Genomic DNA, 15,910 nt, shown 5'->3' on the forward strand with positions numbered 1-15,910 from the left:
GGTTCAGACTTAGAGGTGTACAAACTAGTTTGTACACCCCAAGTCAAAACCTTCTGGATATCGGTTCGGTTTGGGCCAACAAAAGGCAAAACCGGTTTGAATTAAAATCGGTTTGGTTTTTAAATAGTTTTTGAGCAAAAATATCCAAACCAGTAGGAATGATTAGGATCGATTTGGGTGAAACCAATTCGAAAAAAACCTATTTCGCTAGTTTTACGTATTTTACCGAACTTGCTTTCAGTGTCAGAATTTAACGAAAATTTAATGGTTGATCAAAATGGACAAATAAGTATAACTCATGGTCATGCCACAAGCTAAGGTATTTTCCGGGCATTCATGGCCGCTTAGGGGGTTCATACCAGTATTTTTCAACTTTTAAGAATTAAAAAAGTTTTCCGCACATCCAAGATGGTAAAAGGGGCGAAAATCATTATTGAGAAACTTATAAAACTTTGTATAAACAACAAATTGAAAAAATAATAGTTAAAAACAATATTTTTTACTCTATAAAAACGATTTTTTATAGGTTTGAAAACTGGTTTTATCCAAACCAGTTTCACTAGAAAAAAAAATCGAACTTATGATTCGGTTTCAACCAAACCGGTTTATAAATTGAATTGGTTTCGGTTCATGAAGCAGTTTATTTGTGCACCACTAAGTAGGGTGTCCAAAAAACATGGTTTCCTTTATTTTTTCAAAATGAGCAATCCCATCAGGGGTGTAGCTACACTATGTGAAGGTGGGTCCTAGGACCTACATTTTTTCCTTTTTAATACAACAATTCTATATAAAAAAACATAAGGAACTACCTGCCAAAAGACCTACATTTTCATACTTTTTTTCATTTCATTTATATAAGGAACCACGTTGATTTTGGTTCTAGATTCACCACTGAATCCCACTAATTTCAACCGGCACATATGTAACAACTCCAAGTCGGAAAATATTTCATCTAATTGAGAGTCCACTAGAATCGAGAGGAAAACTACAATTTGGGAGGAAAACTCTCACACTGCCATTCTCAAAATGCAACACAATTCACTTTTTTTTTATTACAAGCCTTAAACATGCCACCTCTAAGACTAAAAGGTGTGGATTTGCGGTACGAGGTTAGTGCAATGTGGTACCACATGTGCAGTAACACAATACCGTGGGCATCAAAAAGTGTGGTGACCTACACCGCAAGACACTCACTGCAACTTATTTTTTTTTTTTTTAACAAGTTGTACGATACAATATATTATGTTTTCATATTTATTAAAAAAGAATATACAAACTATGGGGAAGTAGGGATGACTATTTTCCTAAGTTTTAGAGTGTAAGAGGAAAGTGACGTGGTAATTAATGTGGGAAAGATGTTATATAATAGGCTTACAGTAAACAAATAATAATCTATCATGTAGTATTAGTTGATCCATGTAACATTATTTTTCCTGCCATTTAAAATATTTTGTAATTGATTTTGATGATGACTAGTTATATACTATATTTAAATCCTTTATCGATATAAAACATTTAGAACATTCTTAACATTTAAGTCATTTAAGTCATGGTATGAAAATCGGACCGGATCGGCTGTTCAACTGGGAACTAGTATTGGATTCGGTTCTTAAAGACCAAAAAGCCGTTCGTCATATGAACCCGTAAAACCGGTAAAAACCAATAAATTATTTTTTTTTTCATTTTTTGTATTTTTATATAATTAAAACTAATAATAATGTAATTATGACAATATCCGGTATTTTTGGTTTTCTAAGGGGCTATTTGGCAGGATCTTAATTTTTAAGATCTGAATTTTTAAGAGGTCTGAATTTCTAAGAGGGTCTGAAACTTTAAGATCTGAATTATTAACAGGCTGTTTGGTTGGAACCTCTCAATTGATATGTTGAATCATCAAAATTACTATTTTACCCTTATGTATTATATTTGCAGAATCTCTAAATATTATTAAAAGAGAACCTTAATTCTACCCTAAAGCAATCATAGCCTATATTTTTTTGCTATTAGATTATTTGATGACATCATGCTTTGACTAGACTAGGGTATTGGTCAACTGTTACTTAATTGTCTTCCTCTCTCTCTCCGATCGTAACCGAAACAGAGAAACCATTCCCTTCTACATCAATCTTCTTCACCGTTCTCAGATTTTAGGGTTGTGATTGATTACTCCATTTGTGATCTATCGTTTTTGAAATTTTCTTTACAATGCATATGTTAAGATGTTTAATTTTGTGACGAGGCTTGTGTTTTGCTAATTACATCAATTGAACAGCTAACACAGGGAATCAAGGATGGTGGTTATGTTTATGAAATTGGTTGTTTTATAGTGTTCTTTCTTATGCATTTTTCATTAGCGATAGATTATTTACATTAAGTGATTCGTGTTGTTATTGACTGAACGTTATTACGTATATGTAATCGGCCATTTGATAAATGTTTGTGGTTTGACCTGCGATTAGGATTGTACATGATCGATTCAAATTGGAGAATGAATCAATGGCGTGACATTTGGATTCCAGCGGATGTATTTTACAACTAAACTTATTTCACCATTTGAAAGAATTGACAGTTATACCCATTAACCTAATAAACCTCATATGTATCCATTGTGTGCTTCTGTCGATTGTTGCCTCCAAGCGAGGCCTCCCCTCCTGCTAGCTGCCTTCTCCCCTGTGAAGCCACCGGCCGGAGACCGTCGCACCCCCACAGAAACACCGGAGACCGTCGACCCCACAACTAGGTTCGTTTTTGTTCAATTTTTCATGCTGTCGATTTTTTTTCCTAGCTGTATTCTTCCTTCTTTTCCCTGGTTTCTGTTAGAATAATTTGTTTTTTATCAATTGATGCATAAGAGCTGTAAAGTAGAAACATTTGTAATGAAAGTTGTTTATATTTGAATGTGAGTTGATTTCCTGATGTAAAGTAGAAACATTTGTAACTCCTTTCATTTCATGGTTTTGCAAATCTGATTTTTTGATTCTAAATAATCTGAAAATCATAATCAGATAATCATAATAAGTTTTTATCAACCATCATTCTAAACTAAGATTTCCATTCAGTTGAAAAACAACCTGTAAGTCTGTAACAATGTTGAATAACAATGTTGGCTTATGTTTATAGGTTAACTTTTCAACATATTTATGTGTAAACTGGTTGATTTGGGCTATATGTTTATTGTTATTATCTATGAACTTGAGAAAAACAGAAAATAAAGTGATGGCAAGATTAGGTTCCATACTTATCTATAATTCAAAATCGATATGCAAAAAACTGTAATTTCAACATTGTTTCAGATCCTTGTAGCCTTTGATTCATGATGTTTTGGATGTTTTACTCTTCCAACTAAGTAGTTTTCTACAGGGATAAAAGACATGGATCCTGATTTAGTTAAATTGACTCTGCAAACTCTAGCATTTGGAAATGTAATGGCTGCAGCTGCTCGTGATTATCAAAAGGTATTCCTCTTTCTATACTATCAGTTGTGTATGTCATGAAGTTCAAATTCTCTTACAATGTTCATTTCATTGTAGGGTTTGAAAACTGAGATTCCAAATACACTTGTGATAGCAAATTGTGAAATTGTTAAACCAAGAGTTGCAGCTACAGAACACATAACACAGGTGACTCTATAATAACTCCTAATTTTAGCAACATATTTTCATTTATTAATGTTTTATAAAATCCTACTTTCGTTTCTTCTATAACAACATTCTACTGCTGCTATTGCTGTAGTTCAATCTTCAATTTACAAGTATCAATATATTTTAATCTTTAATAAACAACATGTTCTACGAAATTTCAGGCAATATTTTATTGATTTTGATGATATTGTATCAGAAAAGGTAAGTTATAAGTTGTATTATTAAAAAAAGGAAAACAGAGCTATCACCATCAACAAATCTATTAGTTTTGTCTTCTCGTAGGTTGTTGTCCAGAAGAACGGTCCAAGAGGAGTCCATTTCCAGCGTGCTGGACCTGCCAAAGTGTATGCTATTTATTATTATTCAATTTTACTTTTTGTTTTTTCTTTTAAATATCAATTATGGTAAAAAAAAAACAATTTTTTTAATGATCCACGTTTATTTTAGATCAGATCAGGTGTGTGCTTGTGTAATAACGTGTGGTGGTCTGTGCCCTGGTTTAAATACAATGATTAGAGAAATTGTATGTGCCCTTCATCACATGTATGGCGTCTCCATATATAAATATAATCATTTCAAAATGTATATATAAAAAGATACAAAATTATATCATGATTCTTATTATATTTGTTTGTGATCTTGTGCAGGGAGGATACAAAGGTTTCTACTCAAAGAATACCATAACACTAACCCCAAGTTTGTAAGTGATATTCATAAACGTGGTGGAACAGTTATTGGTTCTTCAAGAGGTGGCCATGACAAATCAAAGATAGTTGACAACATTCAAGATCGTGGTATCAATCAGGCATTTCAAGTTTCACATGTTGAATGATTAATATTTTTCCACTAATGATTCATGCATACATGCATGCATGCATGCTACTTAATGAATGATTGATGAATTTGATTGATTGCGTTATAAGGTTTATATAATTGGAGGTGATGGAACTCAAAAAGGTGCAGCTGTGATTTATGAAGTATGTTGGATTATAATATCTCTCCAAGACTCATTTTTTGTGATTATGCATTAAATATATTTTTATATTTTGTGGTTCAATCTATATATATATATATATATATATATATATATATATATATATATATATATATATATATATATATATATATACGCACACACACAGGAAATCAGACGAAGGGGAATCAAAGCTGTTGTGGTTAGGATTCCAAAGACAATTGACAATGACATTTCAGTATTTTCATCCCAGATAATTCGACATTTTAATCAAATAGTAAATTAGTTGTATCTTTTGAAGTCAAAGATATGATCTAAAACTATTTCATTCTTGTTTCAGGTTATTGACAGGTCATTCGGTTTTGATACTGCTGTTGAAGAGCCTTAACGTGCTATTAATGTTGCATACGTTGAGGCAGAGAGTCCAGAAAACGACATAGGAGTAGTCAAATTAATAGCGCACTACAGCGGTAAGCTCATCTTGTACTAATAAGCTCTCTACAAAATAAGGGTCAAATGGTCATTTAGTCTTCTTCAGATAGTTTAGTTTAGTTCATTCGGTTCAAAAAAGAAACAAACTTTATGTATACAACACTTTATCCTTTAGCACACTATTCGTAGAAATTTGAATGGAGAAAAAAATATGTTTCTTTTTTGCTTAATGCATAAACAACGAATTAATAGGAAAATCATAAGATTGCAGGTTTTAACTTTTTACAAATTTCTATTGAATTCTATTTTACTTTCCAATTTCCCCAAGTGTGTCGTCACTTTATTCAACATTTTTCAAACATCATTCATTCAAACAACACTTATCTAACTATTTGATTCGTTTTTTTTTTAAATTGTTGTTTCAGGGTTCATTGCAATGTATGCAACTCTTGCAAGTCGTGATGTGGATTTATGTTTAATACCCGAATCGCCCTTCTATCTTTATAAAAATCATATAGATCCTACATACATGATTCGTGCTGTTCCAAGTAATGCATCTGACAATATCTACTGTACTCTTCATTCTCAAAGCTGTGTTCGTGGAGCCATGGCGGGGTTCACAGGGTTTATTAGTGGGCTTGTGCTTTGTGCATGGTCGACATACTTATATTCCTTTCAGTGTTGCTTATCTCTATTGGTTATCTCTATTATCACTAGGAAATTTTTTATGAAAACCAGTACATTTTCAACCATTCATCTGAAAAAGTCAATACTTTTTTTTTTCTTTCAGAAATGCCATTCATATTTATAAATCTTTTATTTCTGACCATGGAACATAGTTTGTTAACAACTAGTGGTGAGATTGGTTCGACTTTTTTACTAAAACAAAAGCAGACCGAACCATTCTCACCCCTAATGGTTAACAAACTTTGTTTCATGGCCAACTATATTGTATTCTTAAATAATGATGTTTTTTCAAATATATATATATATATATATATATATATATATATATATATATATATATATATATATATGAATGGTTTTTTTTTTTTTTTTTTTTTTAACTTTTTGAAATATGAGTGGTTTTTTTTAAAGAAAAAAAATAAAGTAGTGGTTTTTCGGATAAAATGTTGAAAATGTAGTAGTTTTTGTGAAAACTTCCCTTATTACAACTGTGATTGTTATGTTTTCTTGTGTTCATGTTGTGTGATGATGATGATGATGATGATTTCTCGGCATGCATGCAACCTATAGTGGATCATCATAATAAGGTTGTGATCACTAATAGGATGTGGGCAATGCTACTTTTGCCCACGAATCAGCCAAGTTATTTGGGACCAAAAGAGGTGTTGGAGTTCCAGAAAGTGGAAGAACAACGTGCAATGGAGCTTGGTTGATATGAGGGGTTGCATCATGAAGTGGAAGTACCTGATGATGATGACTGCCTTTATTACCCTTGTAGAGGTCCGTTTGACCGTTTTTGGTTTTTTCCTTTTTGCTAATATTATTAAGAATTCAAAATTAATATTATATACATGTTTCTATTGGCTATGACCCGTGTTAGAAGTCGAAGAGTTGTACAAATCTCACCAGGGTTCATGATTTTCTTTTCGGTTCTTGGTATTTTCTTTTCTAATTTTACCCTTTTATATAATTTTAAAATTTTAATACATTTATTTACATATTCTAATTTTCAAACTATTAATATATATATATATATTTTTTAAATCGTATTAACATTAATTATAATTCGAAAATAAATTAAGCTTTTAATTGTAATTCGAAAATATTCTGAAATTATAATTATAATTCGAAAAAATTTGAAGACTCTAATTAAATTTGGTATTATATGATCTTTATTTATTTAAATAAAAAATCTTCTAAATATCTTATTAACTTTGATATGATTCTGATTATTTTAGGATCGGTTTTTTAAAATAAGCTTTTAATTTTAATTGTAATTTGAAAATATTCTAAGATTATAATTATAATTTGAAAAAATTTGAAAATTCTAATTAAATTGGTATTATATGATCTTTATTTATTTAAATGAAAAGTCTTCTAAATATCTTATTAGCTTTGGTATGATTCTAATTATTTATGAATCAACTATAGAATCATGTTTTCAATATGTTTTTTGAACTTTTTTTTCCTTTCTGTTCCGTTGTGGTTTTCTTTTTCTTCATTATTGTTATTACAGTTGAATTGATTCATTAGGTTAAATTGTGATTATATTTTCAGAAAATTATTATATGAATGTAAATCTTAATGTTAACAATTAACATTACAATAAAAGGGATTCCTTCTAGGAACCAAGAAAACTTGAATCAAGGAATACAAATGTCGACATGAAAATCTCTCATTGTTAGACGTACATCTCTCACTGTGATATCTCTATTAATTTACATTACTTTCATCCAATGATTTTTCAAAAACAATATTATAAGTTAAACAATTAACCACTTTTCCACCATGAATACAAATGTCGGCATGAAAAGATCATCATTTTTTATGTTTTGACTTTTTTTAGTAAACTAATTGCAACTTCCTATCTTAGGAGTGGTAGGGTCACATAGGGGATTGTAATGGTTATTGAACGCTCTATCAGATGATTGCTTTAGCTTTGGTTGAATATACAATTTAACTGCAAAAGCATTTTACACTGCCTCATTTTGTGTGTGTGTGTGTGTGTTTATCTTCGTCTTTGATATAACTGGATAACTTTTTGAAGTATAATGTCTTCATACTAAAAAGTGAAAGTGCAATGGCTTAATACAACCATTTGTTTTCCGTCATTGCAACATACTTTGAGTTTGTTTTTGAAATGTAAGTACATTGTTGTTTTGGTACAAAATATAAGTGTATTTTTTGTGGTTGAATTTAAAGTATGCTATCATATAGTTTAACTTTCGAGAGCTATTTGCATTTTGACCTAAATATAATTTTGATGCAAATTCTAATGGTGTGGTTATAGGTGGGGGCTTCAAATATCAGAAGTGTTACACACAAAGGATTTGTGAATACTGATTTAATTGCATCTAGATTAAATAATATAATATTAGTTCAATTTATACAGAAAGATGTTGCAGAGTAAGTACGAAGAAAATGTGTATTTGAACTAAATTTCATTAGTTCAACTTTTACCAACTATTTTTTTATAAATTGTTAACCCATGTTAGGCTATAAAACTTTTGTATAAAATAAGATATTTACCCAAGTTTATTTATATAAAAGCTATATATTTATCAAAAATAAAATGTTAATAGTAGCCTGTTTTAGATTTCTTATTACCATTTTGACCCAAGTAAAATGTTAATACGACAAAAAAATGTAATACATCTCTTTTGTACGTTGTATTATAATGTGTCATAGGCTATATTTTGATAGGAATGAAAATTGCAACACTTAATTCTATGTCTTATATCAAAAGCAATATTGTAAAACTCCCCGAGTTGACCGATTACTCATCCGAGTACTCGCTACTCGGCTCCGATGCGAGTTACAAAATCCCGAGTACTCCCTGATCGGCCCCTTACTGAACTGAGCAGTGTTGTAAAACTCGGTCAACTCGGTGATTAATATGTATAATATACTTAATGATTTATTATATAACATACACACATATATGATTATTACTACATATATATCTTAAATTTTCAGTAGTTATTCATGAAGTTAAACCATTATGTGTTTTTCAGTTTTTGTATATTCATATTTATCTAATTTTGTTATATATTTCAATCAACTTATGATTTTGACATATATAATTTCCCTAAAAATATTTCTACATGAATTACCAAATCCGAGTACTCCCGAGTACTCGCTACTCGGTAGTCGGCCGAACAAGTACCGAGTAACGATTTCTACAACCTTGATCAAAAGCATCATTTATATGTTATTATCAAATAAAACACTTCTAAGCTAAAATAATCCACTTGTATATTTAGTCATCATTTATATGTTATTGTAAGTTATATTATTTTAGTTTATTTAATTACTGATATGTTATTTTCTTTGTAGTGGTCTGTTTAACGATCATGTGACTACGATTACTTCCACCTAGAATTGTTTGCCTCTACTACATGGGAATGGAGGGAGCTTCGTAGTATCCGATTACCATTTTCTGTTTATCCTGTTTCGGATGAGGCAGTTATAAGTGGAGACGTGATTTACTTTTTAATGTCTAACAATGCCATGTTGCAATTCGATGTATATTCGGAAGAATATTTAGTGATATCTGCACCTTCTACTATTAATAATTTCAACTCGTATGCATTGAGACTTATCAAATTTGATGAAAAATTGGGATATTTTTCTATAAGTGGAGATTATTTGTGGACTATTTGGGTTTTCATTCAGAATCGATGGGTTAAAATAGATGTTAGTAATTACAATGCTGGTACACATGACTGGTGGGATTATCGAAACAATCTCCTTTCTTTCTTTAAAGGAAATACGATTGAGTATGTCGTTCCGGCATATCCTTCTCATGAAGTATTTTCATTTCATTCTGATTTTGAGATGATGACTATGCCAAGTAGATATATGTAATTGTATATATTTTAAATTGCATTTGAAAACCGTTTTTTTAATGAGGATATTAAATATTTTATATTAGTCTATGATTGAATACTTTGTTTTTTTTAATACTTTTAATCATCAAGTCATATTTTATTTTCTATGTAGACTCCACATATGTTGTTTAACACAATTTCAGATTTATGTTGACTTATTTATATGACTATTAAGTGTTACATGTTTTACTTATAATGTGATTGAATGATTATGTTTAAGATATTTGGTTTTTTACAAAATATCATATATTTTCCAAAAAAGTTACTTTACATGTATACTTCAATATATACAATTTTATATCATAGTTTAAATTATTTTATACCAGTAATTATTAAATTTACTTTTTGTCGATACAAGGAAATAACTGGTTGCTTATTTAGAGAGGTTTCATTGTTCATGTTGCCATCAACAATTTGATAAATTTGTTGTTGAATATTTTTATCATGTTTTTTATGACATCTCTTCAAAAATTGTAAGTTACAAAACTCATATTCAAAAGCACTATGTTTTTTATTACATAAGATGTTAAAAAAATCACATAACATATCAACTTTTTTTTTCTTTATCTAATAACCATACAACTTATAAAGTATTATATAACTATGATTTTATTTATAAAATTGTACATACTTCAAAATTTATACAAAAATATTATACCTTACAAAATTTATTCCCTCCAAAAGTATTTACATTCATTATTTCGTCCATAATAACAATCCATATTAACTTGTACTTTCCTTATGTAAAATATTAGAATATTTTAATGTTTTTCCCTCCAAAATCATTTACATACTTTATTTCCTACAAAAATATACATCGTTTCCATATAGTAACCGAATAAAAGCTTCGTATTTGTATTCTAAATCTGTTTTTATATACTGCATTTATTCCCTCCATAATTATATGCATACTTTATTTTTTTTTACCTAATTTAAATCCCTTCTAATATTCAATTCCCTTATTGAAAGTTTTAGGAATCATCAATATGAGTGTATATATATATATATATATATATATATATATATATATATATATATATATATATATATATATATATATATATATATATATATATATATATATATAACACCAAGAACACAAACCAAATAAAACATATTGAAATGAGTGACATTTCATATGTTTCAAAAAAGAAAAAACCTAAAAGTTAATGTTAGTAATGTTTTACCCATTAGCTCTTCCCCAACCACATCTGACATCACAAATGGTAAAATTCATATTTATATATTCAGTGCTTAAATGTCTATAATGTTCAATTTGTGTAACTTATTTTTTCCTTAAATTTCGTATTATCTTTATATTTTCCTTAAACTTGTATAAATATACATCGTTTGCATATGTTAACAAAATAAAAGTTTTAAATTTCGTATTGAGTGTTTGATATGTACTATTGTTCCACACCACTGTCTGACATCACAAATCTACTTTTGTATACTGCATTTATTCCTTCCATAATCGTATTGAGTGTTTGATATATATTATTTTTCACTCCTGGTCAGTTATATGTTAGTTGTTTCTCGCGTGACAAATAAAAAAAATGCTTGAAGGTACTCATATATGACGAAGAATGTCGTCCAACCAATAAAACAAAAAATGTTATCTCCAAAGAAGTCCTTCAACAATTATAGATAATCAGACATTTCTTTTTATATTTTTACACATTATAATAATCAACGAAGTCTCTTTATGTTACTTTAATTTATTTTTATGCATTCCTCGCGTTTAATGCGGGTCATAATCTAGTAATTATAAAAAACTATAAATACTGTACAAAATTCATATTAGCATAAATCAAAATTTATCATTAATAAATTGTAATGAACTCTTTGACATAAATTTAAAAAAATAATATAATTTTTTTATATCCAAAGAGTTTCAAGTTAAAAAACAACATATTTGACATTGAATGTCAAAATTCTGTTAATATAAGATGTGATATTCTTCTGTTTGAGATTTGAGTTTTCAATATGTCTTTATGTTTCAGAAGCTAACCATTGTTCAGACATCTTCAATTCAGACATGGTTGCTGAAATGTTATTAGGGGTACAAAGGAATACACGTTTCTTTTTTCAATTCAGACATGGTGTCACATCTGAAAAATTAAGAGGCTTTTATTCAGAGGCTACCAAACACACTGAATCTAAAAAATTAAGAGATTGCCTCTTAATTTTCTAATTAAGAGGCAAACAGACAGTCTTAGAAGCCCCTAAGACTGGTTCGATTAGTTTAACTATCGAACCTGTAAAAAAAGACTGTAAAAAGACTGGCGGTCTTTGGTCCGTTTTCAAAACCTTGCATTTAAGTAGACTATGAGTAAATTATTAAAATCATCTTTATGGTCCTATCAAAATTATGTGTTTGGCGATCATTTTCTTTTTGCATTCGGACAACTTTGTTGCGTTTTTTTTTTTTTTTTTTTTTCTTTCCTGTGATAGACATGAATGTCCTTTTATCTTTTATTTTCTTATTATTTATTAATTAAAGAAAATGAACTAATGTGATTTATAGATATGTGGTCCTACCACCACCACCTTCCCTGTTAAAAAAATGGCAACCACCACTTGAAAAATCAAATCCAAACCTGATACAATAGTTAGCGTAAAGAGAACAAACAGAATTGTTAAGATTTATTACTTTTGCTTGATCCTTTTCCACTAAAATTATCCAGATTCCCCACTTATCTCCTTTCAGATCAGTGTCATGATTTCAAATACATATGTCATGCTGAAGAAGCGGCATGGAGAAGTCTGAAGTCCATGTTCATTTGTTGTGTGCTGGCAAAAAAGAAGAGAACAAATAAAAACCAATTAAGACAAGCTAACGGGTGTTGCTGTATAGGGCAAAAAAGATCGAGTGATCAGGGCGCTTGTAACCTTGAAATATTTATTAAAAACTAAAAAGGCACTTTTTTCCCTCGTAATTACCCAAAAGATCAATGCTTTCTGTGCAGTCAAAGTAGAATACCATTCTTGGTGGGACTTTGCTAAATTCCTTGCTATTCCTGCTGCACTTTTGTTATCCTTTTTCCCAATCCGCTTGGACCGTTGATATATATATATATATATATATATATATATATATATATATATATATATATATATATATATATATATATATATATATATATATATAAAGCAAAAGGAGTAAGATTGATGCTAGAAGATAGATGCTAAGTTGAAAGTTTCAAGCAAATTAATTATTCTCTGAACTTATGCTGGCTCCACTTTTGGCTATTATATATTAAGCATCTTAAGGGTTTTTTTATGACTCCATCATTTCAAGTAACATATCAAGTTATGTCTTCAACAGAAAAACAAAGGTATAGATATAGCCTTTTCTCTTTCTTTCTTACTCCCTTTCACTCTCTTTGTATGTATTTATGTATCTGGAAATTCTGCATATATGTTTATTTAGTGGAGAAAACTACATGTTCATGCTTGTAGATATCGATTATCGCCTAGGCCCTAATTAACGGTTGTATCATCGCGTTGATGTTGTATTTCTAGTGATGCGTTAATGTTATATATAGCCTAAATCAGAACTTATTTATTTATTTTTACTATGGCTGATAGTTGATTTTTATTTAATAAACAATTAAGTATCTTCTTTGTTGAAAAATAAATATTCTTTGTGAAGAAAAAAGCATACTGTTGAAAAAAAATAGTTATCGTTTATATACCACAAACTTATACTTTCAATTCCACATCAGAAACAGAAGGACGTTTTCAAAACCTATGGAGACGGAGATGTCCGAAAGTGAAGATGTAAAAATTGAAATACGTGGCAATCAACCGCAACCGGCCAACAAAGTTAACGACAACATTGTCCAGGAGTGGGAAGTTTGCATTCAAGGTAACGAGACCACCCAACGTCCAGAACGCAAACGGCAAATGGAGACAGTACCTCCACTGCTCTTAAAAGGCGAAAAAGGTGGAAGAAACCGCCAATACTACGCGCCAGCGGTGGTTTCCCTTGGTCCTTACCACCATAAACGAGACGACCTCGCTGCAGCTGAGAAATACAAGCTCATAACCCTCGAGGAGTATCGTTTGAGCTGCGAAAAAACCACGGATTCGTTATACAACAAGGTGTTCGAGGTTGTACACGATGCTAGAAAGTGCTATATCGATGGTTCTACAGATGAATACAACGATGAGCAGTTTAATCGAATGATGTTGCGTGATGGTTGTTTCGTTTTGTTCTTTATAGAGTGTGTTGCTTGCCGAAACAATAAGTTGATGCTAAATAATGAGTATTTAGGAGCACTGGGCTTCGCGCACGTATCTCGTGACATTTTATTGCTCGAGAACCAAATCCCGTTTGTAGTGCTCCAAGTGTTGTTGGATTTGCGATTCCCGGTTGATAGAGGCGAAAGGATCTTAAATGGGTTCTTTAACTACTTGAACTATGGCGAAATCACCACAAGGGAAGAAAAGGTGCTTGAAAATAAGCAACCACTTCATCTTCTGGAGCTTTATAGGTCCTATTTCATCTCGCTTTCCTCCTCTTTTGGTCTTGGTTCGATTAATTCGGGCATGTGGCGAAGATGGAGGAAAAAGATCGACGTTGATGCTGATGAAGATTGGAATTATGTAAAGAGAAATCGATCGTTTGCATCAGTTATGGAACTCAAAGCTAAAGGGATTTTTGTGAAATGTAGTTACGACGAGTCTTCCAACGAAGACATAAAGTTTCATTCACGTTGTTGCTATGGTGAGCTTGAGCTTGTACGTCGAGCGGTATACTCTAATTCAAAAGCTATCTACCTGAACATGATCGCTTACGAGATGTGCCCTCATAATCCTAATGACTTTCGAGTTTCGACTTATATCCGAGTAATGAAATCACTAGTTATCCAGCATGATGATGTAAAGGAGTTAAGAAACAACAACATATTGCTTCATAGTCTTGGTAGAGATGAAGAAGTGGTGAAGATGTACGATGAGATTGAGGCGCCGGCGGTGAATCTCTACATGTTTAACCAGCTTCGGAGAGGTATTGAGAAGCATTGTACTAACAAGTATAAGACGTGGGCGGCGGAGCTGATTAACGTCTACTTTAGCAGTCCATGGAAGACGGTGGCTTTGTTGGTGGCTACTGCTATTCTTTTCACTAGTTTTCTGCAGACTTACTTCACCATCAGGCCACTTCCAGATGACTCCAATGGGGATATTATCAAGCTTCTGAGACATTGCGTACACTCTAAACCTCCTTCCGCACCTTGATCTTAAGGAGGTGTTCCTTTTTACACCGCTGACCACCGCACCATGTCGGAGACTTGGAGGAGTTGATCAAAATTGCATTTTGAAATATATAGGAAACCCACAAAGACATCTCAACTAATTTCCAATAGAACTAAAAGATGTTGTGAGTTTTTGATTCATCAATTAAGTTATGAGAGTTGTAAGCTTTCTTTTGATATCTATACGACTACAAATTATGTCAAGAGTAATGGAGTTTATAAATTTTACAAAAAAAAAAAGCATTTTACCTTTTTGTGATAATCATAATCGACTTATATTTTTCTATCAATAATTAGATGATATATAACTTAAAAAATTTGTTTCTGGAATAACAATCAAGAACTCCATTGAACCTAGTATTTGATATTAGAGAAAATGCCACGGAGGTCTTACAATCATATTTTGATTTAAAAAGTCATTGATGTTATTTTTTTGCATTTAGAGACATCAGTGGCGGAGCTTCACTCTTTCATTTTTTTTGGGGGGGCGACAGGGGGGTTGCATAGTCAAAATTTTATATTTTTGGGCTTAATATGTATAAAACTAAAGTATAGGGACTATTTCTACCAAAAAAAAATCAGATAAGATCGGCCCCTGAGAGACATGAAGTCCTTATTGACCTGCTAAATACGGTATTAAACTTTTTCTTTATCCTGTAAAAACGACGTGATAATCCATCTCCAAACTTTCTAAGGGGAAATAACACAAATGCCATACGAACTTTCAAGGGTTGGTCAATTTAGTCCCTAAACTATTTTCGATGCTCTAGGAGGGAACGAACTCGAAAGCAACCTGTCTTTTTAGTCATCATGACTTATTTTAGGAGGTATCAGTGCTACATCGGTAAGATTTTGCCCCATCAACAATGACATGTGGGTATTTAGGACCAATTCCATCTGCAAGATTTTTGTTTTTGTTTTCCATATCTGAAGAGAGATAAAACCCCTAAAACCAAAACTCAAGAAAATTAATCAGATTAAGTTAAAACCCATAAACCAGAAAGAGTTGGGTATGTAACATTATGG

The 15,910-nt window shown here is 31.0% G+C and overlaps 2 protein-coding genes across 11 annotated transcripts; both read left to right on the forward strand.

Annotated features, from left to right (window-relative positions):
* Positions 1–2,065: 2,065 nt before the first annotated feature.
* LOC145132707 (ATP-dependent 6-phosphofructokinase 3-like) lies at positions 2,066–6,010 on the forward strand. 10 transcript variants are annotated; one of them, XR_013718203.1, is made up of 9 exons: positions 2,066–2,740; positions 3,361–3,455; positions 3,531–3,620; positions 3,803–3,842; positions 3,924–3,985; positions 4,089–4,184; positions 4,289–4,618; positions 4,784–5,084; positions 5,472–6,010. XR_013718203.1 is itself a non-coding variant. In XM_079067597.1 (9 exons), the coding sequence occupies exons 2-6, from the start codon at positions 3,372–3,374 to the stop codon at positions 4,323–4,325; spliced, it is 369 nt and encodes a 122-aa protein (XP_078923723.1). In that variant the 5' UTR covers positions 2,066–2,740; positions 3,361–3,371; the 3' UTR covers positions 4,326–4,435; positions 4,565–4,618; positions 4,784–5,084; positions 5,472–6,010. The 10 variants fall into 10 exon arrangements, 4 of the variants coding, with proteins under 4 accessions (XP_078923723.1, XP_078923722.1, XP_078923724.1 ...); XR_013718204.1 differs by having other exon boundaries at positions 2,066–2,152; positions 2,460–2,740; positions 3,803–3,985; XM_079067597.1 differs by lacking the exon at positions 3,803–3,842 and having other exon boundaries at positions 4,289–4,435; positions 4,565–4,618.
* A 6,854-nt stretch (positions 6,011–12,864) lies between these two features.
* LOC145134910 (UPF0481 protein At3g47200-like) lies at positions 12,865–15,088 on the forward strand. The gene is made up of 2 exons (XM_079069716.1): positions 12,865–12,961; positions 13,352–15,088. Exons 1-2 carry the CDS (start codon positions 12,906–12,908, stop codon positions 14,865–14,867), a joined length of 1,572 nt encoding a protein of 523 aa, XP_078925842.1. The 5' UTR covers positions 12,865–12,905; the 3' UTR covers positions 14,868–15,088.
* Positions 15,089–15,910: the final 822 nt, after the last annotated feature.

This window comes from Lactuca virosa, chromosome 8 (assembly GCF_052849685.1).
Source record: "Lactuca virosa cultivar CGN04683 chromosome 8, Lactuca_virosa_CGN04683_v6, whole genome shotgun sequence".
NCBI lineage: Eukaryota > Viridiplantae > Streptophyta > Magnoliopsida > Asterales > Asteraceae > Lactuca > Lactuca virosa.